This window comes from Sturnira hondurensis, unplaced genomic scaffold, assembly GCF_014824575.4.
Source record: "Sturnira hondurensis isolate 20B ecotype Veracruz unplaced genomic scaffold, ASM1482457v3 Scaffold0018097, whole genome shotgun sequence".
NCBI classification, from domain to species: domain Eukaryota; kingdom Metazoa; phylum Chordata; class Mammalia; order Chiroptera; family Phyllostomidae; genus Sturnira; species Sturnira hondurensis.
Genome location: NW_028090728.1, coordinates 1,786,141 through 1,812,889, shown reverse-complemented (window position 1 = coordinate 1,812,889; position 26,749 = coordinate 1,786,141). Strand labels below are relative to the sequence as shown.

General features: G+C 40.5%; 1 protein-coding gene across 6 annotated transcripts in view; it reads left to right on the top strand.

Annotated features, from left to right (window-relative positions):
* PRPSAP2 (phosphoribosyl pyrophosphate synthetase associated protein 2) overlaps positions 1–23,195 on the top strand; it is a 76,072-nt gene extending 52,877 nt beyond the window's left edge. For all 6 annotated transcript variants that reach the window (XM_037068786.1, XM_037068787.1, XM_037068785.1 and 3 more), the window contains 4 exons: positions 6,593–6,741; positions 11,792–11,862; positions 18,482–18,628; positions 22,529–23,195. In XM_037068786.1, coding sequence (XP_036924681.1) covers positions 6,593–6,741; positions 11,792–11,862; positions 18,482–18,628; positions 22,529–22,687 — 526 coding nt within the window. In that variant the 3' untranslated portion in view covers positions 22,688–23,195. The remainder of the gene's footprint in view (positions 1–6,592; positions 6,742–11,791; positions 11,863–18,481; positions 18,629–22,528) is intronic.
* The last annotated feature ends 3,554 nt before the right edge of the window (positions 23,196–26,749 follow it).

Genomic DNA, 26,749 nt, shown 5'->3' with positions numbered 1-26,749 from the left:
ATTGAGTTGCTTTGGAATTCCTCCGTGACTGTTAGCGTATTAGACAGTGTGGCCTAGAGGAATCATGCTGATTCTTTTTTGGAATCAGGTGGGAATTCAAGTCACATGACTAAGATATATAAACTATCCAAAAACTAACATCACTGTGCACATAATGATTTTATTTATTGTGAAAGTACAGTTGGCCCTTGAACAGCACAGGCGTTGGGGACACCGACCATCTGCACAATTGAAAATCCATATACAACTTTTGATTCCCTCCCAGAGCTTAACTACTAGTAGCCTACTGTTGACTGGAAGGTTTACTGATAATATAAACAATTGATTAGCATATTTTGTATGTTATGTACATTATATGCTGTATTCTTGCAATAAAGCTAGAGAAAAGAATATTATTAAGAATATCATCAGGAATAGAAAATACAATGTTTATGAAAAAAATCCATGTATAGGTGGTTCTACATTTAAAACCTGAGTTGTTTAAGAGATAGTGGTGTTGTCTCTAGTAGAGGTTAGTGGTATCAAAACAGCATTATTCTAAGAATTGGCAGACCTCTATGGATCCCAGATAGAAGAGACTTCCTTAGAGGATGACTAAAGTTAATTCTTTTGACAACAATCTTGTTTGCAAAGCCAATCTTGAATATGAAGGAGGAACTGATCTCTATGGTGCCAGTCTCCATGAGATTAGGATGGGGCAGAAGCTAGTGGAGACTCTGCCTTGTATTTGGCCACTTTTTTTTTTGTCTGAGAATTCCCTTAAAAAATCACTTCAAATTTTTTTTTAATTTTTTATTTATTTATCTTTAGAGGGGAAGGGAAGGAGAGAGGAAGAGAAACATCAATGTATGGTTGCCTTTCGTGCGTCCCCTGCTGGGAGTTGGCCTGCAGGGAACTGGCCTGCAACCCAGGCATGTGCCCTGACTGGGAATCGAACCTCGATNTTTGGCCACTTTTTTTTTTGTCTGAGAATTCCCTTAAAAAATCACTTCAAATTTTTTTTTTAATTTTTTATTTATTTATCTTTAGAGGGGAAGGGAAGGAGAGAGGGAGAGAAACATCAATGTATGGTTGCCTTTCGTGCGTCCCCTGCTGGGAGTTGGCCTGCAGGGAACTGGCCTGCAACCCAGGCATGTGCCCTGACTGGGAATCGAACCTCGATCATCTGGTTCGCAGGCCCGCGCTCAATCCACTGAGCTACACCAACCAGGGCTTGAATTTTTTGTCCTAACCATTGTGGCTCGGTTGGTTGGGCAATGTCCCCCCAAGTGAAAGGTTGCTGGTTCAGTTCCTGGTCAGGGCATATTTCTAGGTTGCGGGTTCAGTCCTGGGTGGGGTGTGTACAAGAGGTAACCTATTGATATTTCTCTCTCACATTGTTGTTTCTCTCCCTCTCTTTCTCCCTTTGCCTCTCTAAAAATAAATAAATAAAATTAAAAAAATTATTTTGAAAAAAAAATTTTTAAAGATTTTATTTATTTATCTTTAGAGAGGAAGGGAAGGAGAGAAACATCAATGTATGGTTGCTTCTCGTGAGTCCCCTGCTGGGAACTGGCCTGCAACCCAGGCATGTGCCCTGACTGAGAATCGAATCGCGATCGTGTGGTTCACAGGCCCGCGCTCAATCCACTGAGCTACACCAGCCAGGGCTCTACTTTGAAATTTTTAAAGGGTGAATTTAAAGTTACGCAAATACTACATCTTATATAACCACATGATTATCTCAGTAGACTCAAAAAGCATTGGACAAGATTCATATAAACAAGAATAGAAGGGGACTTCCTTATCTGATAAAGGGCATCTGTGAAAAACCCACAGCTAACCTCACACTCAGTGTGAGAGACTGAAAGCTTTCCCCCAGGATCAGGAACAAGATGAGATGTCTGCTCTCCCTACTTCTGTTCAGCATTGTACTGGAGATTCTGGACAGTGCTGCAATTTGAAAAACAAAAGGAAGAATGAAAGAAAGAAATCTAGTATGGAGAGGAAGGAGTAAACCAGTCCTAATTTGCAGGTGGTATAATTATGTAGAAAAACATGATGAAATCTACAAAAATGCAATTAGGACTAATCAGTTTAGCAAGTTTGTAGATTATAAGATAAATAAACAAAAGTATACTAGCAATGAACACTTGAAAATTGAATTGAAAAATAAAACCAAATAGCATCAAATTAAGTGAAACTTTTAGGAATAAATCTAAGATTTTCAAGAGTTGTATGCTGAAAAATGCAAAATATTACTGAGAGAAATTAAAGACCTAAATGAGCGGAGGAAAATACTGTGTTCATGGGTGGCAATTGACAGGCTGATTCTAAAATTCATATGGAAATGCAAGTAACCTAGAATAGGCAAAAACAACTAAAAAAGAACCAAGTTGGAGGTCTAACACTACCTAAATGTAGGACTTCTTAATAAAGCTAAAACAATCATGAGTATGTGGTACTGGGATAAAAAAATGGAAAAATAGGCCAGTGGAAGAGAACAGAGAGTCCAAAAATAGACCCGTATGTATCTATAATACTGACTTTCAACAGAGGTACAAAAGCCATTCAGTGGAGAAAGAATAGTCTTTTGAACAAATGATTTAGAATAACTGGTACAAAATAAAATCTTTAGCAATATCTCACCTCACATACAAAAATGAATTACACACCTAAATGTAAAACCTAAAACTATAAAAGATCTAGAAGAAAACAGATTTACAAAAATAAAATATGACATCTAAAACACAGTTCACAAGAAGTACTGTATTTTTTAGACCATAAGTTGCACCTAAGTTTTAGAGGAGGAAAATGGGGAAAATTCTGAAGCATAAAAATGTGGTAAAAATATTTAATAACATAAGTAACATAATATTTCACCAATGTAAATGTAAAGCTACATTTGGAGTATAAGATGCACCACCCTACCCTTTCCTCCCAAATTTGGCGGGTAGGGGAGGCGTGTCTTATAGTTCGAAAAAATACAGTGACTGTTAAGTTAGGTGTTGTCGAAATTAAGGATTGCTCTTCAGAAGACATTAAGAGAATGACAGGAGAAGGCCCAAACTGGAAGAAAATATTTGTAAAGCATACATCTGATAAAGGACTAATATTCAGAATATATAAAGACTTCTCAAAACTTAGTAAGAACCAACAATCCAGCTAAGAAATTGGCAAAAGATAAACAGGCCATTTATTAAAGAACATGTATGGATGGCAAATAAGCACATGAGAAGATACTTAACACCATTTGTCTTGAGGGAAAGCCAAATTGAAACCACAGTAAAGTGCCACTGCACACCATTGGAATGGGTAATATTGACAAAATGACCACACCAAGTGCTGGTGAGAATGTGGAAGAATGGGAACTCTCATGGGAGTGAAAGATGGTATAACCACTTTGGAAAACAGTTTGGTTGTTTTTTAAAGAGGTAAACATGTGCCTACAACATGATCCAGCCATTGTACTCATAGGTATTTATCCAAGAGTAAAGAAAGCGTGAGTCCTTACAGAGATTTGTACTTGAATGTTCATAGCAGTTTTATAATAGTTAAAAACTAGAAACATCTAAAAAGTCCATCAACAAGTAAATGGGCAAACAGAGAGAGAGACCTATGCAATGATCTGTTGTTTGGCAGTGTAAAAAGAAATGGCCTGTGACATACAGTGATCACGGTGGATCTCCAAAGGGTTATGCTGAGTGAATGAAATGAGACAAAAGAGGACTATGAACTCTTATTCCACTTACGAAATCTATGATGGCAGAAAGCAGATAACTGATTGCTTGCTGTTTGGAGAACTTACAGAGGGGTACAAGGAAACATTTGCCACAATAAATGCTGTATTGTCTTGGTTGTGCTAATGTTTATACAGATATGTACATATATCAGTGTTTATGAAATCAGTTTAAATATGTACAGTTAATTGTAGCTCAGTTATACCTTAATAAAGTCATTAAAAATTGATGTATAATGCATTAAGTTTTTAGCCTTGACTGGGTAGCTCAGTTGGTTAGTGTCGTCCCAATATACCAAGATTGGGGGTTCAATCCCCAGCCAGGGCACATACAAAGAATTGACTGATGTTCCATCAGTAAGTGGAACAATGAATCAGTTTCTCTCTCTTCCCTCTTCTGCTCTCTCTAAAATCAATCGGTCAAGACACTTTGAGGTTTTTTAAGTATATTTTATCGATTATGCTATTATAGTTTTCCCAATCTTTCTCCTTTTTATCCTCCTCTGCCCTGCATCCCCTCCCTCCAGCATTCACCCCCACCTTAGTTCATGCCCAGGGATGGTTCATGTAAGTTCTTTGGTTTCTCCATTTCCTATACTATTCTTAATCTCCCCCTGTCTATTTTGTACTTACCAATTATGCTTCTTATTCCCTGTACCCTTTCCTCCATTTTCCCCCTTCTTGCTGATAACCCTCCATGTGATCTCCATTTCTGTGATTCTTTTCTTCTTCTAGTTGTTTGCTTAGTTTGTTTTTGTTTTTGATTTTTAGGTTCAGTTGTTGATAGTTGTGATTTTTTTGTCATTTCACCATACATAGTTTTGATCTTCTTTTTCTTAGATAAGTTCCTTAAACATTTCATATAATAATAGCTGGGTGATGATGAACTTTAACTTGACCTTACCTGGAAGCACTTTATTTGCCCTTCCATTCTAAATAAAAGCTTTGCCGGATAGAGTAATCTTGGATGTAGGTCCTTGCATTTCATGACTTTGAATACTTCTTTCCAGGCCCTTGTTGCCTGTAAGGTTTCTTTTGAGAAATCAGCTGACAGTCTGATGGGAACTCCTTTGTAGGTAAATCTCTTGCTACTTTTAAGATTCCTTATCTTTAATCTTGGGTAGTTTAATTATAATGTGTCTTGGTGTGTTCCTCCTTGGGTCCAACTTGTTTGAGACTCTCTGAGCTTCCTGGACTTATGTCTTTTTCCTTGACTAGATTGAGGAAGTTTTCTATCATTGTTTTTAAAATAAGTTTTCAATTTCTTTGTCTTCCTCTTCTCCTTCTGGCACCCCTATGATTTGGGGTTTAAAGTTGTTCCAGAGGTTCGTAAGCATCTCCTCACTTTCTGAATTCTTACTTCTTTATTCCGTTCCAGTTAGATTGTTTATTTCTTCATTCTGTTCCAAATCGTTGATTTTGAATCTTGGTTTCCTTTCCTCCACTGTTGGTTCCCTGTATATTCTTCTTTAAAAAAATGATTTTATTTATTTATTTTTAGAGAGAGGGGAAGGGAGGAAGAAAGAAAGGGAGAGAAACATCAATGTGTGGTTGTCTCCCATGTGTCTCCTTTTGGGGACCTGGCCCCCAGCCCAGGCATGTGCCTGACTGTGAATTAAACTGGTGACCCTTTGGTTCACAGGCTGGTGCTCAATCTACTGAACCACACCAGCCAAGACTATTCTTCTTTATTTCACTTCGTATATCCGTCACTTCTTCCTTTATTTTGCATTAGTAAGCAGTCATTTCTGTAAGCATCCTGATTTACCAGTTTTGAACTTTGCATCTGATAAGATGGCTATCTCCTCATGGCTGAGTTCTTTTTCTGGAGCTTTGATCTGTTCTTTTATTAGGGCCGTATTTCTTCATCTTGGTGCACCTGTTACATTGTCAGGGGCGGAGCCTTAGGTATTTGTCAGGGTGGGGAAAGACAATTTGCCTCATTGTGGTGTTGTATGTGAGGGAGAAATTAGAGACGGAACAGTGCCATTTGCTCAGCTCTTGCCCCGCTTTCAGTCATTTTCCCCACTACCCACAAGCACATTGGTCCCTTTTGGTGCTGATTCCAAGATGGGTGGGCTTGTGTACATTCTAGGACCCTGGGTCCCTCCAACAGACTCTCCTGTGAGGCTGGGAGTTTCTCCTGCCACCACAGCCCCCACAGGTTTTTATAGCCAGAGGTTCTGAGGTTTTATTTCTCCGCAGTGGAACACTGAGTTGTACGTTCAGTCTCCCTCTCCAGTTGCTCCTCCTGGTTCATCCACACACAAATGTGGGACTGCCTGTTCTGCCATACCATTTCCTCTTTGCCCCAGCTGCCTGTCTTGGCTCCTCCTACCCATCTGGATGAATGTTTTTTCTTTAACTCCTTGGTTGTCAGACTTCCATTAGTTTAAGTTTCTGTCAGTGTTGGTTATTTTTGGTTTTTAAATTTGTTGTTTTTCTTTTGGTTGTGTGAGGAAGCAATGTGTATCTACCTACACCTCCATCTTAGCTAGAAATTCCATAGTTCCAGACACTTTGAGTTCTTAATGCACTTTGTCTTACGTGCTTTGTTCTCACTGTTAAGTAGAGAATTAGCAGTTACAGGTGAGGGAACTGAGGCTTAGAGGAAGCTAATTAACTATGCAGGCTCACCCAACTGACTAACTGCAGACCAGGGCCAGCTGCTCCCCATGCAGGGTGCCTGTTGCCAGAGGGATGTGTTTATCCACAGTTTATCCTGGAGTCTAAGACTCTGAGATTATTTTATTCTTTTTTTCATTAATCTTTTGGAAACTGCATTTTACGTATGTTCTTTTAATGCTTCTTCCATCAACATTAACAGAAGATAGCGGCTGTGTGATTTCTAAACTGTCTCATGCTCTCCCTCAGGGCACAGTCGTTTGCAGAGCGCCTTCGTCTGGGCATTGCAGTGATTCACGGAGAAGCTCAGGATGCCGAGTCGGACTTGGTGGATGGACGGCACTCCCCGCCCATGGTCAGGAGTGTGGCTGCCATCCACCCCAGCCTAGAGATCCCCAGTGAGTGTGCTGCCTCTCTTCTTTCCCTTTTGATTTTAAGGCTAACGTAATTTTTTTTCAAATATGGATGACCTCTTCTTTTTTTGTTGTTTTGTAATGTGGCAAAATATCTTCCCTGGCCTGGTAGTAACCAGTGCACTTCTGATGGCCCTGTGGAATAGAGCCTTTCAGAAGCCTCGGCCTGATCGTCGAAGTCATGAAAATGCTGAACTCTTCAGACTCAGTTTGGCACTTGAGGGGGTTTTATTCATTCATTCAGTGATATATCATAATTTAACATGAACACAAGTTATTCACTGTAGTGTTATTTTTATTACAAGATATTTGAAGACTCTTAATGATTTATCAGAGGGTAGGACTTAATTAACTATGTTGTATCAGTACCTCTAATTATGCAGCCCTTTGAATTAGTTAAGACTATCTGAAAACAAGATAATCTATGGAATGCACAGAGAGTTTATACCTACCTTTGTGCAAGGACCAGGAAGAACTATGAAGGTGAAATCATTATGATGAGGTGGTAAGATTTATGGGTGAATTGGTTTTGTTTTTAAGAACTTGCCTTTAATAACATCTTTTCAGTTTAGAAAAAATAACTGCCTTTGAGTCTGTTGGCGAGGGAACAGACTCAACCCTTTTTCTACCCATAGTGAATAAGGGCCTGAATGTGTTTTAGCAAGAGAAAAGACAGATTTTTTCAAGGTTGTAGAGACAGATTTTATTTAGGAAATGTTGCATTGAAGGGAAAGCAAGAGAACAGGGCTCAGCTCTGAATATAGGACAGGTGGGGATTCATAGCCCAGAAGTAGGTTGGGGGAGGGGGTCATTGGATAGAAAATTACTAAGAGGAGGGAGTCATCAAGGGTAGGGGGAATTCTTGCTAAACTGACCTAACAAAATTCTTACTGAAGGAAGGTCTGGATGCTCAGATTAGTTCAGAAATTTTTGCTAAAACGTAGCTCTGCCAGCCTGAGTACAAAGCCTACCATTTAGTCCAGGTTGAGAAAAAGGCTCATAGGAGCCTGACCTGTGGTCAAGGACGTAGTCTTTGTTACTATTCCAGTGTTTTTCACACTGAACTGAAATAGTTTTTTAAAATAGCTTCTTGTGTTTAATCACATTTATTTTAATTAAAAGCCTAATCAGTGCTTAATTCACTGAATTAATTAGTTTTTAATTCAGAGACACCACTGTTATATTTTAGTGGGCCTCTTCATTTTTTTCCTTTCCTGTTTTCATCCGGTAGTGATTCATACTGATTATGTAATTGTGCATGTTGCTATCTTCTCCCAGCTTTATAACATATCTTTCTGCAAGTCATTAAAAAGTAATATCCCATCTTGTGGAGGTGGCTTAGATGCCCAAGCAGGGTATAAATGGGTATGTTTTCTCCTGGTCTTTGCCAGTGTAATGCTGAAATTAACATATGTGGATAAAATTTTTTTTCCCATACTTTGGTGTATTGCATTATAAGTTTCTAAATGTGATATTGATGAGTTCAAGGTATGGCTGTTTATATGGCTCTTTGTTAAATTGATTTCCTAAAGGCCTATAGCTTTATATTTTACCAACATTGGGGTCAGGTGCCTGGGGAAAAGGGTGTTGAAAATGGAAAAAAAAAGTTCTTGAGTTTTGGGATTTATCTTGCTTTGTTTGGCCTTAAATTTCTGTCTCCACTCTCCCCACACCACCCTCAGTTCACATACTGCATTTAGTTGTCATTTGTCTTTAGTCTCTTTTAATCTAGAACAGTGGTTCTCAGCTGAGGCTGGGGTGGGGTATGGGTTTTGTCCCCTAGAAGACATTTGGAAATATGTGGAGACATTTTTTATTGTCACAATTGTGGGGGTCACTACTTGCATCTAGTGGATAGAGGCCAAGGATGCTGCTAAAAGGTCCCACAACACACAGGACAGTTCCCATAGCCAATCATTTGTCCAAAGTTTCAGCATATTGAGATTGAGAAATCCTGATCTAGAGTAGGCCTACTTTGTTTTTTTTAGTGACACCAACCTGTTTTACAAAATTGCAGTGAAAGTCACTTAACATAGAATTAACTGTTTCAACATGGACAGGTCACTGGCATTTAATACATTCAGTGTTGCATAACTACCATTGTTTTCTAGTTTCAAACTTTTTATCACCCTAGAAGGATATCCCTATCCAGTAAGTAATCACTAACCCCCCCATTTCCCTCCCCCACCCCTGGTAACCTCTCATCTGCTTGTTGTCCATTTAAATTTGCCTGTTTTGGACATTTCATGTAAGTAAAATCATACGATATGTAACCTGGTGTGTCCAGTTTCTTTCACTTACCCTAATGTCTTTGAAGTTCATCCAAAGATGCACATACCTTTTGATGGCAGAATATTTCATTGTGTGGATATATGCCACAGTTTGTTTATGCATTCATTCATTGATGGGTACTTGCGTTATTTCTGACTTTTGGCTATAATGCTGCAGCGTTCATTCATGTACAGGTTTTTTGCAGACATATAATTTCATTTCTCCAGGGTCATACCTGAGATTAGAATTGCTGAATCATATAGTATCTTTGTAGTTAACTTTTGAGGAACCACCAAATTGGTTTTCATAGCAGCTATAGCATTTTACATTCATATCGACATTGTACAAAGGTTCTAATTTCTCCACATCCTTACTAACATTTATTTTCTGATTTTTTTATTGCAGTCATTGTTGACTGAAAAATAATATCAATATAGTGTTTATCCCCCAAAAGAATTTATTCAGGAAAAAGAAAGGGTTTCAACCCATGCATGCAGACATGGCAAGCCACATGCACACTCTCTGGCCTGCAAGCAGAGATGGATGGAGAGGTATTTATAGAAGGGGAAAAGGAATTGAAGGGAAGGGGAAACCAGAACCACAGAGCTTTATTATAAACATAGAGTTTTTCCTGTAGGGTTTTCGGCAATCACAGATTACATCCAGTGCAAAAACTTCTATAAGCCCTAGCTCCTAAAATCAAGAGACCTTCCTGATTTATGTTGTTTAAAGTTCTGGTTAGTCTCTTAGTCATCGTCCTAGTGTGTTTGAAGTACTACTTCTTTGTAGTTTTGATTTGCATTTCCCTAATGGTTAATGACGTTGAGTGTTTTTTCATGCATTTGTTGTCAGTTTATCCTTTTTGGAGAAATATTTATTCCAATCCTTTGCCAATTTTTAAATTGAGTTGTTTGTCTTTCCATTTTTGAGTTGTAAGAGTTCTTTATATATTCTGGACAAGACTTATCAGACATGGCATGCACATATTTTATCTCATTGTGTAGATTGTCTTTTTACTTTCTTGATAGTGTGCTCTGATGCACAAAGAGGCTTTAATTTTCCTGAAGTTCTCTGTATTTAATTTTATACTTGTTGGTTGTATTTTGGTGTCATATTTAAGAATCCATTGCTAAATTCAGGGTCATGAAGATTTACTCCCAGATTTTCTACTTAGAGTTCTGCAGTTTAAGCTCTCATTTTTAGGTCCTTGCTCCATTTTGAGTTAATCTTTGTATGTGATATAAAGTAGGAGTCCAGCTTCATTCTATTGCATGTGGATTTTTAATCTTTCCAGCACCATTTGTTGGAAAGAATTTTTTTCCCCCAGTGAATGGTCCTGACACTCTTGTGAAAAAATCACTTCTAAGTGTCCACTGATGGATGAATGGATCAAGAAAATGTGTATTGTTCAGCCGTAAAAAAGGACAACCTGCCATTTATGACAACATGGATGGACCTTGAGAGTACCATGCTCAGTGAAATAAGTCAGAGAGACTAATATAATCTCACTTATATGTAAAATCTGAAGGGAAAAACCCCACCAAACCCACAGAAACAGAGTAGAATGGTGATTGCCAGGGGTTGGGGAAGAGAAGAAATTGGGGGGTATTGGTCAAAGGGTACCCACTTCCAGTTAGAAGATGAGTAAGTTCTAGGGATCCAGTGTACCTCATGGTGACTATTACAAATTGTAATAATTGTGTGAGGTGATGGATGTGTTGACTAATCTCTTTGTGGTAATCATTTCGCATTACCTGATGTATCAACACATCAGACCGTATACATTAAATTCACACAATGTTGTATGCCAGTTACAGCTCATAAAGCTGGGAGTGAATCAATAAACCATAGGTGTTTGAATTTATTTCTAGACTCTTAATCCTTTTGTATTGGTGTATATCTCTGTCTTTATGTTAGTACCACGTTGTTTAGTAAAGCTTAATGTCAACTGTAATTGAAAAATAAAAAATAATAAAGTTTTGTAATAGTTTTCAAAGTAGGGGAAGTGTGAGTCTTTATTCATTTTTTGGTGGTTTTTTTTTTTTTTTTTTTAGGTTTTGGCTATTTGGGGTCTCTTGCATTTCCATCTGAATTTTATTGTCCATTTCTGCAAAAGAAGCAGATGGGGTTAGGGCTGGCATCAGCCCTCTGAGTCACATTGGGAAGCACTGCTATCTTACCTGTACTGAGTTTTCTGATGTGTAAATGTGGGATGTGTTTCCATTTATGTTTAATTTCAGCAGTTTTATAGTTTTCAGTGTACAAGTCTTTCACCTCCTTTGTAGGTAGTTTATTCTTTTTGATGCTTTTTAAATGGAATGGGTTTTTAAATTTCCTCTTCAGATGGTTCATTGCTGGTATGTAGAAACAATTGGTTTTTGAGTGTTGATCTTATACCTTGCAACTTTAGTGAATTTGTATATTAGCTTTGGTAGTTTTTTTGTAGATTATTTGGTATTTCCTGTATGTAGGCTCATGTCATTTGCTAATCAAAATAATTTTACTTCCTTCTATTTCTTTTCTTGGGCATATGCATCCCAGTGCTGAAAGCTGCAGTGAAAGTGGCTCCCTGATCTCGCTTCTCACCTCGGGGGAAGTTCAGTTCTGCACTAAGTACATGGCGGTAGCTCTGAGCTTTTCATCAGTGAGGAGGCGCTCTCCATGTTTCTAGTTTCTTGGGTCTTCTTATCATGAGACGTTGACTTTTAAAAGGCTTTGGCACTTTAATGTAGAAACTTCTGTGCATGTGTTTTATTCTGACCAGTGCTGATTCCTAAAGAAAAGCCTCCAATCACAGTGGTCGGAGATGTGGGAGGAAGGATCGCCATCATTGTGGTATGTAAACCTCTTTTATTATTAATTGTCCTATATGCCAATTCTATTTTGTTAACTTCTTTGGGTTTTTTTTTTGCGATTTTATTTATTTTTAGAGAGGGGAAAGGAAGGAGAAAGGGAGAGAAACATCAGTGTGCGGTTGCCTCTCGAGCGCCCCCTACTGGGGACCTGGCCCACAACTGAGCCATGTGCCATGGCTGGGAATCAAGTTGGCAACTCTTTGGTTCGAAGGCCAGTATTCAATCCACTGAGCTACACCAGCCAGGGCTAACTTGTTTGTTAATTGTGTGGGGCTAGTGGTATGGTCAGGTAATTCTTATTGAAGTTGGTACTTTGTGCTAAATGTTTATTTTGGTCCAAAAATTGAAAGTTATTATTATCAGTTTATTATGAAATTGCTAATTACTTAGTTAATGAAATATTGTGCAGCTGTTTGTCATAACGTGAGGAATTGTTTTGTGATCAAAATAGGATACAAAATTATAACTGTTTAAGACACACATCCTTTCACACTTCATAAAACCATTGCACAAAAGGATCACATTTAATGCCTATATTGTATGAATAAGAATAAATTGAACACATGGGTACTCACTATTCAGCTTGGGAACAGAGCATGAGTGCGTGCTTGGAACTTTCCCCTGGTCTCTCTCCCTCCTTTCTTCTTCTAGAGGTTGTCACGGCCCTGAACGTGGTCATTGATTCCATTCCTTGTCTTTTCATTCTACCATGAGTACACTATACACTATAAACACTGTATTGGGGGGGGGAGGGTTGTAGTTTGCATGTTTTTGATGTTTTTGTTCTCTCTTTTGAGATTTCTCTGTGTGCTACATTATTCTTTTTCATTGTATGGTGCTGCATAGTATAACTATTACATAATTTATTTCTCTGTTCTCCGGGCATTGAATATACAATTTTTTCTATTTCTAAGCAATACTGCTTTGAATATTCTTGCACCTATTTTCTGTTGCATAAATGCAAGACTTTCTAAGTGCCTGCAAATGGAGTCAGTCATTCAGTCTGAAAGTACACATTTCTAACTTGACTAGATGGTGCCACATTATGCCCAAAGTGGTCACACCCATTTACCAAAGCTCAGTGCTTATAATTTTATTAGAAAATCTCTGATACTACTTTGTAGGGTGATAGCTGTTTATTAATTTATTCCTTCATTAGCGAAATCTGTAACAAGTAACAAGTAACAAGCTGTAGTAACAGAATCTATAGTAACAAAATTCTGTAACACTTTTTCTTCTTTCTACTGCAACTGTCTTTTTAAAAAACTTTTTATTTTGAAGTAATTATAAATTCATAGGAAGTAGCCAAAACAAATACAGGGGGATTTTGTATATTGTTTATCCAGTTTCCTCATTCATGCTTCACTGTAGTACAGTAATAGTCTAGAAATTCATATGGCCGCTCTCCGTAGAGCTGCTTCAGGTAGCTCCAGTGTTTTGTGTGTGGTTAGATGTATGCAGCTTTCCTACATGCCTGGCTTTGGGTGACTACCACTGCAGTCAGGATACAGAACTGTGCTCTCTTAAAGCTCCCTTCTGCTACCCCTTTGTTGCCACACCCACCTCCTACCCACCTGATCTCTAACTCTGGGGCAGTCACTGATCTGTCCTCTGTCTCTATAATTGTGATGTCAGGAAAGTCATAAATGGGATGTACACTCTAACATTCTATTTATGAGACTTTTGAGTTTGATTTTTTCACTTAGCACGATTCCTTGGAGACCCACCCAAGTTGTTCATATATTGATAGTTCATCCTTTTTTTTTTTTTTTTTTGCTGGGCAGCATTCCATGGATATAGGGCCCATAGTTTGTTTAACCACTCACCTGTGAATGAAATTTGGATTGTTCCCAGTTTTCTGCTGTTAGAAATAAAACTTCCCTATACACCTATGTGTGGGTTTTTGTAGGAACAGAGTAATTTTTCTGGGGTCAATAACCACAAGTGCAGTTGTTGGGTTTTGAGATAATTGTTAGTTTTATAAGAGCCTGTCAAACAATTTTTCAGAGTATTTGTACCATTTTTACCAGTAGTGCTTCTAAAGTAATATAGGTGTGTGTGTGTATATTTAATATATTTTACTGATTGCTATTACTGTTGTCCCATTTTCCCCCCTTCATTCCCCTTCTCCCTACACACCCTCTCTCACCCTCATTCTTCCCCTTTAGTTCATATCCGTGGGTCATATATATGTACTTTGGCTTGTCCATTTCCTATGCTATTCTTAACCTCCCCCCATCTATCTTCTACCTGTCATTTATGCTACTTATTCTCTGTACCTTTTCCGTCTTTCTCCCCACCCACTACCTCGCTGATAACCCTCCATGTGATCTCCATTTCTGTGATTCTGTTCCTGTTCTAATTGTTCGCTTAGTTTGTTTTTGGTTTTGTTTCTGTTTTGGGCTTGGTTGTTGATAACTGTTGTCACTTTGCTGTTCATATTTTTTATCTTCTTTTTCTTAGATAAGTCCCTTTAACATTTCATATAATAAGGGCTTGGTGATGATGAACTCCTTGAACTTGACCTTATCTGAGAAGCACTTTATCTGCCCTTCCATTCTAAATAAAAGCTTCACTGAANGTTCGCTTAGTTTGTTTTTGGTTTTGTTTCTGTTTTGGGCTTGGTTGTTGATAACTGTTGTCACTTTGCTGTTCATATTTTTTATCTTCTTTTTCTTAGATAAGTCCCTTTAACATTTCATATAATAAGGGCTTGGTGATGATGAACTCCTTGAACTTGACCTTATCTGAGAAGCACTTTATCTGCCCTTCCATTCTAAATAAACTTTCACTGAATAGAGCAATCTTGGATAGGTCTTTGGATTTCATGACTTGGAATACTTCTTTCCAGCCCCTTCTTGCCTGTAAGGTCTCTTTTGAGAAATGAGCTGACAGTCTGATGGGAACTCCTTTGTAGGTGACTGTGTTCTTATCTCTTGCTGCTTCTAGAATTCTCTCCTTCATTTTAATCTTGGCTAATGTAATTATGATGTGCTTGGTGTGTTCCTCCTTGGGTCCAATTTCTTTGGGACTCTCTGAGCTTCCTGGACTTCCTGGAAGTCTGTTTCCTTTGCCAGATTGGGGAATTTCTCCTTCATTATTTGTTCAAATAAGTTTTCCATTTCTTGCTCTTCTTCTTCCTCTTTTTGTACTTCCTCTTTTCCCCTATGATTCAGATGTTGGAATGGCTAAAGATGTCCTGGATGTTCCTAAGCCTCTCCTCACTTTTTTGGTTTGCAGGCCAGAGCTCAATCCACTGAGCCACACCAGCCAGGGCTATTTTTTTGAATTCTTGTTTCCTCATTCTGTTCTGGTTGAATGTTTCTTCTTTCTGGTCCACACCATTGGTTTGAGTTTCACTTTCCTTCCTGTCACTGTTGGTTCCTTGTCCATTTTCCTTTATTTCACTTAGCATAGCCTTCATTTTTTCCCTCTATTTTGCAGCCATTTTCAACCATTTCTGTGAGCATCCTGATTACCAGTGTTTTAAACTGTGCATCTGATAGGTTGGCTGTCTCTTTGTCACTGAGTTGTAGTTTTTTATCTGTTTTTTCATTTGGGCCATTTTCAGGAGTCTGGGGTACCTTTTACATAATAAAGGGCAGAGCCTTATGTGTTCACCAAGGTGGGGCAACCCACGTGGCTGCATTGTATTGCTGTATGTGGGAGAGGAGTCCAAGGGGGAACAGTGCCGCTTACTCTGCTCTCTGCTGGCTTTCAGTCCCTTCCCCTGGCTACCCACAAGCAAGTGGGCCCTTCTGGTGCTGATTCCCGGGTGGCTGGGTTTGTATATGTTCTAGGACCCTGTGGGTCTCTCCAGTGAACTCTCCTGTGAGGCTGGGAGTTTCTCCCACTGTCACCACAACCCCCACAGGTGTTTTCAGTCAGAGGTTTGAGGCTTTATTTCCCCATACTGTAACTCTGGGTTGCGTAGTCTGTCTCACTCCCCAGTTGTTCCTCCCAGTTTATCTGCACGCGAATGTGGGACCACCGGGTCCACAGTCTGCTGCCTTGCCCGTGAGTTCTCTCTGCCTAACTAACCGTCTCCACCCCTCCTACCAGTCTGTATGAATGTTTCTTCTTTAACTCATTGGTTGTCGGACATCTATACAGTTCAGTTTTCTGTCAGTTCTGTGTTTTTTGTTCGTTTGTTTTTATATTTGTTGTTGTCCCTTTTTTGTGTGTGAGGAAGCACAGTGTGTCTACCTATGCCTCCATTTTGGCCAGCTGTATTTTTTGATAGTAGTAATATTAGTATATATTTGAAAGAGTTTTATACACACACACACACACAGGGTGTGGCAAAAGTAGGTTTACAGTTGTTTGTATGAAAAATAATATAATAATAAATAATAATACAAGGATAAATTCTGTGTTTCACATACAACTGTAAACCTACTTTTGTTCTACCCTGTATGTAAAACACCATGAGTATTTTTTCAGCCCTAGACAATACTTGATGCTCTAAGGGGCTTGAAGTAACTGGTAGCCTGGGTGTCAAAGGAAAGGCTCAGTGTTTTCCTCCTTGCAGCCCCTTCACTACTCACATGACACACTTGACTTCTGGTTGCCAACTGTGTGGCGGGTTTCTCTCCATACCAAGCAGTTCTCTGTGGCACCAGCTGGATGTTGCTGTACTTTAACTCAGACGCTGTCTACCTGGAGAAAGTGTCAGATCCCGCAGGGTAAGGGCTCAGTCCCATGTGACTGCTCCCACCTCATTTCAGATGCTGTTCACTATAATAGGTTACCCACAACTTCAGTCTGACTTGCCTACAAATCAGAGGTTCCCATGACCCCATCCTCGGTTGGATTACTTTGCTAGAGCAGCTCACAGAACTCAGAGGAACACTTACTCAAATTTACCAGTTTATCAAAGGCTATGATAAAGACACAGATGACTGGCCAGATGAAGAGACACAGGATGAGGTCTGGGAGAGTCCTGAGCACAGGAGCGTCTGTCCCTGTGGAGTTGGGGTGTGTCACCCTCCTGGTGTGTGGTTGTGTTCACTGACCCAGAAGCCCTGTGATCCCCTACTGGTGGGATTTCATGGAGCTTCCTCACATGGGCATGTGGCTGATGATTAATCCATTTCTAGCCCCTCCCTTCTGGGGAGACATTGTGGCGGGGCTGAGAATCCTAAGCTTCTGATCAGGGCTTGGTTTCTCTGGTGACCATCCCCACCCAGGAGCCACCTAGGGTCTTATTAGAACAAAAGACTTTTCTGTCACCCAGGAAAGTAAAAGTGTTTTAGAGTCCTGTGTCTGGGATAGGGTCAAAGATGAAATATAAGAACAAAAGATGCTCCTATTGCTCATATCACTTAACAACCTACCAGCATCCTGTCCCAGGAACCAGGGGCAGATAGATATATAGGAGAGTATATTTTATATATATATATATATATGTATATTATACATTCTCTTATTGCACACTGGGAATCTGTGGGCTATGGACCAGAAACCACTGAACTGGGTTTATTATTAAAAATAATAGTGGGTTGGCCCTGGCTGGTGTAGCTCAGTGGATTGAGCGTGGGCCTGCGAACCACACAATTGTGGTTCGATTCCCAGTCAGGGCACATGCCTGGGTTGCAGGCCAGTTCCCAGCAGGGAACTCACGAGAGGCAACCATACATTGATGTTTCTCTCCTTCTTCCCTTCCCTTCCTCTCTAAAGATAAATAAATAAAATCTTTAAAAAATTAAATAATAGTGGGTTTTTAAAAAATATTTTGTTTATTTATTTTTAGAGAAAGGGGACAGGAAGGAAAAAGAATGGGAGAGAAACATCAATGTGTGCTTGCCTCTCCTGTGTCCCCTACTGGGGACCTGGCCTGCAACCCAGGCATGTGCCCTGACTGGGAATTGAACCAGTGACCCTTTGCTTCAAAGGCCCCCGTGCTCAATCCACTGAGCTACACCAGCCAAAGCTAGTTTTTTTTTTTAAATAGTGATTTTTCTATTATAAAAACATGTAAAAATCACCCTGGCTGGTGTAGCTCAGAGGATTGAGTGCGGGCCTGCAAATAAAAGGATCATGGTTTGATTCCCAGTCAGGGCATATGCCTGGGTTGCAAGCCAGTCCCCAGCAGGGGATGTACGAGAGGCAACCATACATTGATATTTCTCTCCCTCTCTCCTTCCTTTCCCCTCTAAAGATAAATAAATAAAATATTTTTTAAAAACATGTAAAAACCATGCTTCCCACATGCACAATGGAGAAAATTTGGAAAATAAAGAAATTAGCAAGGAAAGAACCACCCAGAGTCAAAACATCGTCTAACAGTTTTATTATGTGTTTAAAAAAAAAAACCCCAAACATTCTGCATATCTCTTTGGAGCATATGCCTGGTGAGGGCACAGTGCTGGACATAGGGCTATAAAGCTGGAAACCACATCAGCTGGAAACCGCATCAGGCTATCTTGTCAGCAGAGACAAGATAGCCTGTGAATGCAGAGGCTCGCTATGGAAGACATGGTGGGAAAGCATGGGAGCAGTGGCAGGGCTGTGCTGTCTGTACATGTCACAGTGGAAAGTTAGACCCTTTCTTTTTCCTGGTTGTTCATGTGTATTTTGCTGCATCTGTAATTTGACAGGATGACATCATCGATGATGTTGACAGCTTTCTGGCTGCAGCAGAGACCCTGAAGGAAAGAGGTGCGTACAAGATCTTTGTGATGGCGACTCACGGCTTGCTATCTTCAGATGCTCCCCGACTGATTGAGGAGTCTGCCATCGATGAGGTATCAGCCAGCCCGTGGATGGGCTACCCTGCCCTGCCCTGCCCCTTCAGCACCTCCTGATCTGTAGTTGCAGAGCATAGGTGGAGAAGGAGATGTTTATAGTTACAAGTGGGTTAAAAACACAGGTTATACTGCATTTGTATTTCATGGACTGTAAGACTGCCCATAGTAATAGTTAATGGATCTGATAACCCTCGTAACTAGAGCATGTCGTCTGCACTGGCACTGCAAACAACACCCTTCCTGAGCTCCCCGCACAGCCCTGTAAAGCCCACGTCAGTACCTTGTTTATTTTTTAAAAGATTTTACTTATTTATTTTTAGAGAAAGGGAAGAGTGGGAGAAAGAAAGGGAGAGAAGCATCAAAGTGGGAGAGAAGCATTGATTAGTTGCTTCTCACAAGCCCCGATCAGAGACCTGGCCACGAACCCAGGCATGTGCCCTGACTTGGAATTGAATAGGTGATCTTTTGTTCTGTGGGACAATGCCTAATCTACTGAGCCACACTGGTCAGGGCTCAACACCTTTTAGAGAAACAAGAAATTGTGTACCAGAAAAGTTAAGTGACTTAAGGCCAGACAGCTAATAACTAGGCTGAACATTTGGATTCAGAACTTAGTTTGCCTGATGCCAAAGCCCCATCTCTCTCCTTAGTATGGCTGCCTGTGATATGAAATTGGGAGAGGGTGGCCAACAGGGCAATTTTCCTAAGCTGTCTGCAGCTTCCAGTGTGGCTGAGGGGAGCTGTCCAGGTTTACTAGCCCTCCCTTGTTCTAGAGGCCAGGTAATGGGGGCTCAGCTGTATAAATCACATTTTTATGCCCTGGCTGGTGTAGCTCAGTGGATTGAGCGCGGGCCTGCGAACCACATGATCGCGGTTCGATTCCCAGTCAGGGTACATGCCTGGATTGCAGGCCAGTTCCCAGTGGGGGACTCACGAGAGGCAACCATACATTGACATTTCTCTCCTTCTCTTCCCCTCTAAAGATAAATAAATAAAATCTTTTAAAAAATCACATTTTTATATCCCGCAAACAAAGTGCTGTCTTCTGTAGATTTCTTGGTATTGAATCTTCAGTTAGTTAAACTTTTTTTACTTTTCCAAGTCTCACATTTTTACTTTTCATATTGTATTTCCTTGAGCCTGGCGCTGTAGGAAAAGTAAGGATTCATGATGGGGTCAGGATGCCTTAATGCAGACTAGAGGCCAGACTTTCCTATCTGTGCTCAGTGCAGCAGCCTCTCTCAGCTGGACAAAATGAACTGAGAATCCAGAATGGCAGTACAAGCACTCCAGGAAGCAAAATGAACAACACAGTGTTCCCATGTTAAGTAAAGTGAGAAGACTTCAGGCCCCGGGCCTCTGTCACATGTCTGCCCACATAGCACCAGGCAGGTTCTCACGGTGCTGCGTATGGGCCATTGAGAAACAGCCGAGCAGAGGAGGGTAGAGAGGAGATGGCTGGGGCCAGACCTTTTCGAGCAGAGTGGGCTTTGGAGGGAAGGCAGAGTCCAGCGGAGGCAGACTGAGTCCGACAGCAGGTACACTTCAGTAGAGAGGCCGGCCCTGTTGTGGTCTTGGCATCCCTGAGAGCCGTCTGTCACTGATGTGCCCAACTGAAGTTGGGGCAAGTAACTGATGGCCAAACTGGGTTCCTGCATTCACTCTGGTTAGGAAGCCAGGTTTTTCATATAAACTCACACACAAAGCATTGTCGCACAGTAGATTATAAAGTTTGGACCAATGTAAAAGTAACGTAGGGTGGGCCAGTTAGGCAGCAGGAATTGAGGAGCAGAAGAGGGCTGATGCTCTTCTTCCAGAGCAGGAGCCACTAGATAGTGCTTGGCTGTGAAAAGTCATGATTTGAAGTGTTTTTTTTTTCTTTCTTTTTTAAAAATTGGGAGTAGTTAAATGAAATGCCCAGAATAGGTGTCTCTATGGAGAGGACATTAGTGGGTGCCAGGGTTTGGGGAAGGGTGAAACTAGGAGTGAGAGCTAAGGCATAGAGGGCTTCCCTTGGGGAGATACTGAACACAACTCTGTCCCAGAATCTTTAAATGAGTACTTTGGGCTGCTCCCAGAATAAGGCATCCTGTTTTCAGTGTTTGAAAGAAAATTGATGGGGAAAGTAGGTAGTACTTGGTTTACATGCGCAAAATAAAATTATTTGTCCACCTTTAAAAAACCAGGTGAATCGTATTGTATGTGAATTATAGCTCAGTAAATCTGTTATTTTAAAAAAATTTCCCAATGAGGGTGGTTATTTAGTGAGAAAGACTGAGCGCACAGGTCACCACATGGTGCCCTCCAGGAGGTGCTGTGTGTGGGCAGCGTGGGCTCTGCCCTACCTGGGTAGCTCTGCAGTTCATTCCAGGTGGATGGTACAGTAAATTCTGTTTGGTTACCAGTGGGGAGGTATCTTTTTTCTGGAGTCGGGAGGGTGGGAATTGTTCTTCCTTTTATAGGTGATGAGACTTAATACAGCCTTTTGTTTCCATTCTTGCCCAGTTTCAGGAAGATCAAATGCCAAAGGATGAGTCACAATAATTAGGTTAGGTTTTCAAATCCCCAGTGCTGCTGCTTCTGAATAATTCTTGATCTTTTCTTTCTCTGTTTCAACAGTCGCCTTCTGCATGTGCTTCTTAATTAGAAACTGTCTTGAGCCTTATTTTGGAAGTAGGGAGTATGCATTATAAATAATAATAAAGATTATTCCCATCCCCTGGTTTTTTTTTTTTAAGGAAGGCTGGGTATTTTAATTTTTTTCCATCTATAGCTGTTGAAAAGTGCTTGTTTTCTCCTTTTTTCATGTTTATGAAGTTTTATTTTTTTTAAATAACAGCTTTTTAAAAATAGAATTATCAGGAAGAGACTTTTTATTTTGTTTTTAATTTAGTGACTTTTGAGAGAGAGAAAGATGGATTTGTTGTTCTATTCACCATACACACATTGGTCGATTCTTGTGTGTGTCCTGACTGGGGATTGAACTCGCTACCTTGATGTGTTGGAATGACCAATTGAGTTACCCGGAAATAACAGCTTTATGGAGTGTAATTCACATACTATACCATTCATTCATTTAAAGTACATAATTCAGTGATTTTTTTAGTACCTTCTCAGAATTGTGCAGCCATTACCACAATCAATTTTAGAACAGTTTTATCCCCCTAGAAAGAAACTTCACACATCCTCAATGGGATGTGTTAGCAGTCACATCCCATTTCTTCTCAATCCAGTCAGCCCTAGGCAACCACTTAATCTACTTTTCTGCCTGTGGATTTACATTTTATGTTAATGGAATGGTGCAGTATTTTCTTTTATGTCTGGCTTCTTTCACTCAGTATAATGTTTATCTATGTTGTAGCTAGTTTATGTCAGTACTTAATTTCTTTTTGTTGAATTGTGTGGAAAGAATACTTTTTTATCTCTTTATTCATGGAAATTTGGGTTGTTTTTACTTTCTGACTGTTGTGAATAATGCTGTTAAAAACATTCTTGTACAAGCTTTTGTATGAACATATGTTTTTATTTCACTGGGAGTGGACTTGCTGGGTCATATGGTAGCTATATGTTTAAACTCTTAAGGAACCCCCAGACTGTTTTCCAATACAGCTGAACCATTTTACATGCCTGCCAGCAGTGTAGAAGGCTTCTGGTTTCTGTGTCCTTGTCAGCACTTTCATTATCTGTCCTTTTGCCTGTAGCTGTCCTGGTGGGTGTAGGTTTATCCAACATTAGCCTAAGAAACAAAAGGTAGCATTCACATTGAGTGAAAACATTGCTGAAGGTTAGGTAGACCCACTGTCCTTCTCAGAGATTTGATAATAAATGAGATTTCAGACCACACCAGGAAGCCACTTGGTTTCATGACGCTGTTGCTTTTTCTCTCTTAATTCGAAGGTGGTGGTTACCAATACAATTCCACATGAAATCCAGAAGCTCCAGTGCCCCAAAATTAAAACGGTGGATATCAGCATGATCCTTTCAGAAGCCATCCGTCGGATTCACAATGGGGAGTCCATGTCCTACCTTTTCAGAAATATAGGCTTAGATGACTGAAGAGATTTCCTTTCTGGAACTCCCAAGGGCCAAACTGGAAACGTGAGGAGGAAGATGGGGAGAGACCGTGCCCGATTTCATGCATTTCACAGGGGCCATGTCTGTTTTGTTCCTTTCTTGTTAACTGCTCTGAAGATAGACCAACTTTTTGTGTCAGTGGGGTCTTTGTGAGGTTTGGGGGCAATTTTTATAAAAGAAAAATATGTTCTTCTCTTTAATAAAATAATTTAAGACCTTATTGTTTTTAGTTTATGCAAAATATGGCTTGGAATGAGAATTTTTAGCTCATAAACAGCCTTTTTTCAAAATTGTTGGAGCCAAAGTGCTTTAAAAATGTAATAAAAGGAAACGGTCAACTGTGTGTGACACCTGCAGTTGAAAAGCCAAAAAGCTAATCTGTTGAATCCAGGTAATGACATTTTTAGAAATGCTTTTATAGACAAGCATATGGAATATGTGACCATTATTTATTTTCTGCAACAAAAGAAGGAATAAAAACTTTAATGTGTTTGTGTGTGATTTTTTATATTTTGTGTTTTGTCAATTGTTTTATAACTAAAATAAAATGAAAGCCAAATATATGTGCTGTGGATGTTGAAATATTCATCACCCTAAGTTTTCAACTTTTCTGGGGACACAGTAGCCTCTTACAGATGTAAAGTCCCCTGTTCTGCTTGTAGGACCCAGACGTTCCTAACTGTGGTCATTTGACTGTGGCAGGAGAGGAGCTGGAGTCCTATGCTGGGGGCAGGGGTGGGATGTGTGCTCTGGGGATGAGGTGTTGGGGGGCAGTCACTGAGGGCAAAGGGCAAGGGATGGTGATTCTTCTCAATGCCAAGCAGGTAAGTCTCATCAGTCCTAGAGTTTAGAACTCAAAACTTGTACCTTCCAGTTTGCCAGACTGGGACACTGGTGTCCTGTGAGTTAACGCCAGTGTGTCCTCCCATTGAGGTGCTGTGGGCAGTCCCGTCCAGTTCCTGGAGTAAAAAATTAAGACTTTCTCACCAAGAGAAAGCACTTCCAAAAAACCTTAAACCTTTGCTTTCTGCCTGTATGTGTTAGAAAATGGAATAAAATAGTTGACTTAGCACAAAGTGAAGGTTGGTCATTTACTGTTTGCCATACTGCAGTTTCTTGGCACTCCACATAAAGCAGAGGGGCTGCTGGGAGCTTGCCCTGGAGCAGGCCAGGGCCCCGAGTGTGCAGGAGCACCGAGAAGCAGTCCCCCGCTCATTCCGTCTACACTCAGCACACCCAGGAGTGCCCAGACCCCACCAGGTTCTCCTGAGGAAACGGATCTTCAGAAAAAGGTGTCTTCACACCTCCCTTCCAGTTCCCAACCCAGTTAATAGTAGAGCTTTTCTCTTTGAAAGTGGGTGCTTGCTTTTTGAGAACCTGTTAATAGAAATGGAAATGTAACATATTCCCAAATGAGCTTAGGAAATGTTACGGGGAACAGCTGCTTTGGCAGCTCTGGTTAGTAGCAGGTGGTTGTGCTCTAACCAATACCACATTTGGAAGAAGAGCTTTGGGTGTCTGGTGTCACCTCTCTGTTGGAGCCTTCTGAAGTTAGTTCTTTGAAATGGGCTGAGGCAGCTTGACAGCAAACCTTTAGACTCTGCTGTGTTGTCTCCTCCCAACTTTTGCCCCTTTTAGCAGCAATATAGTTGTTGAGCTCATTCAGCAGGAAGTTTCCTGTGGGTGGCTGTGTCCCATGAGGTTTAACCCACATGGTTTTTTTTTTTTTTATGTGTCCATGTGTCATGAAGAAAAGTCAAATTTATAGAAGAAAAGTGAAGAAATGGGATATTTTCCTTTGGGTGATGAACTTGTGGTGAAGCTGGCTAGGGGTCTTTAAATCCACAAGAACCTGGGTTTGTGTTCAGAGTTGGTTGTGGGGGGGATATGAAGGCGAACATCTGAAAGAAGCCACCGTCTGGTGCAGGTTGAGACCCAGGCACTCAGCAGGTCTGGGCACAGACTTAAGAGGCATGGAGAAGCATCAGCTATTCCATGTAAGGGTCAGGAAAGATAGGCGAAGAATAAGAACAGAGGTAACAAGCAAAGGTTCAGAGGTGTGATGGGTGTCACATCATAGCCCATGTGGCTGGAGCAGGAAAAATGGGTGCTTGAGGCGGCAGGATAGAGGCCTTTCAGGGACAAGTGGAGGAGGTTGGGCTCCGTAGGGTTACAGGGAGCATGGGGTTCTCAAGGCCACAAAGCACGGGAAAGGAAGTCTTCCACCTGAGCCCCTCAGCCACCGAGGTCCCCTCCCAGAGGAAACCAAGGTTACCAGACTTTTGTGTGTTGCAGGCACCTGAGCCAGGGATGTCCTCTTTACCCTCCAATCTACTGTCTCCACTTCTGGGCCAGAGATATGGGGAGTTGAACTTAGAAGTTCTGTAACAGAAAAAAGGCTAATAGTTTCTAATTTGGATTGATTGTGATGTAAGCACTCTGGACAAATATGGGTTAGAACTATGCTCTTGGAATGAATACATGCATGAATGGACACCAATTCAGCCACTACTGTGTGTCAGAATGGTAGCCATTTGGTTCTCAATTTCTTTCTTCTATCCAAGGCCCCAGCACTAAATGACGGACCTAGGGTTCAGACTGAAGATTCCTGCTTCACAGCCCAGGGCTCTTGGCAATCATTTCAAGCATATCCCGACTTGGAGAAAGCCCTAAGATTTCATCTCTCACTGACCTTCAGGCTCTGCACAACCAGGAAGTGAGGACTAAGACAGAGTGTGACCTGCCTGGCTGAGTGTTGCAGACATGTCCCAAGGCACATATAGAGTCCTTGTAGACTAGTAGGGTTTTTTTTTCTTTTAAGTTTCAGGCTTTTAAGGAAGTTTGTGATGACTCACTAGTTGACCACTCAGTTAATCACAAACAACAAAGACTACAGACTTGACAAAATTAGTTCAAAAAAGCTACCACAGAAACATAAACAACTAGCAAGCAGCAGTAAATCCTTGTGGTGGGGGTGCGGGGAGGGATGCAGAGAATTTGACTTTCAGACTTCCTGCATAATAACATGTAAGATGTCCAGTTTTCAACAAAAATTCTGAGGCACATAATAAGGTTGGGCCCAGGCAGACTAACTAGACAAAGATTTCCAATCAACTATTTTAAATATAGTCAAAGACCTAAAGCCATGAGAATATGTCTTGCTAAATAGAGAATATATCAATACAGAGATAGAAATACTAAAGATGAACCAAGCAGGAAGAAGCACCAGGATTCTGTCTTCCCACCTACATACCAGCAGTGGCAAAATCTGTCCAATGCAACACTTGGAACTCGAGTCTCAGATGTGTGCAACCTCCAGGAGAAGTCTTGAATGGTAAGTTGTGGTTAAATTTGGTCAATTTGAGCTCTCAGCTTAGTGGCAATACTTACTCTACAGCCCAGCCCTGTGGCAGACAGCAGTGTGGGTGCTCCTGAAGCAACCTGTACAAGACTGTGGAAGCCAGAGTTGGCCAGAAAGACTTGGTCTTCCAAATGGTGGAGATCTATGCTGGTGGCCGCTTCTGACCACAGAGGTACAGATAAAGGACTGGGCACTGGGAAAAGAAGAGCAAAGTCAGCCAAAGAAAAGAAAGAATAAAAATGGAAGCAGAAATCAGTGAAATTGAAAACAAGAACTCAGTAGAGAAAATCAGTGAAACCAAAAACTGGTTCTTTGAAAAAAAAAAAAGAATAAAATCAATAGGCCTCTAACCAGGCCAATAAAAACAAGAAAGAGGACATAAATGACATACCAGAAATGAAAGAGGGAACATCACTATAGGTCCCATGGACACAAAAAATGATAATAAAGGAATATTATAAACCTCTATGTATCCAAATTTGATACCTAGGTTAAAGAAACCAATTTTTGAAAGACAATCTACAAAAACTCACATAAAAAAATTAACAATATGAATGGATCTATGCTATTAAGGAAACAATAATCTTTTAAAATAGAAAGCACCAGGGTCTTGTGGATGCTCTGATGAATTCTACCAAACATTTACGGAGGAATTACCCCAGTTTTCTTTTTTTCTTAATTAC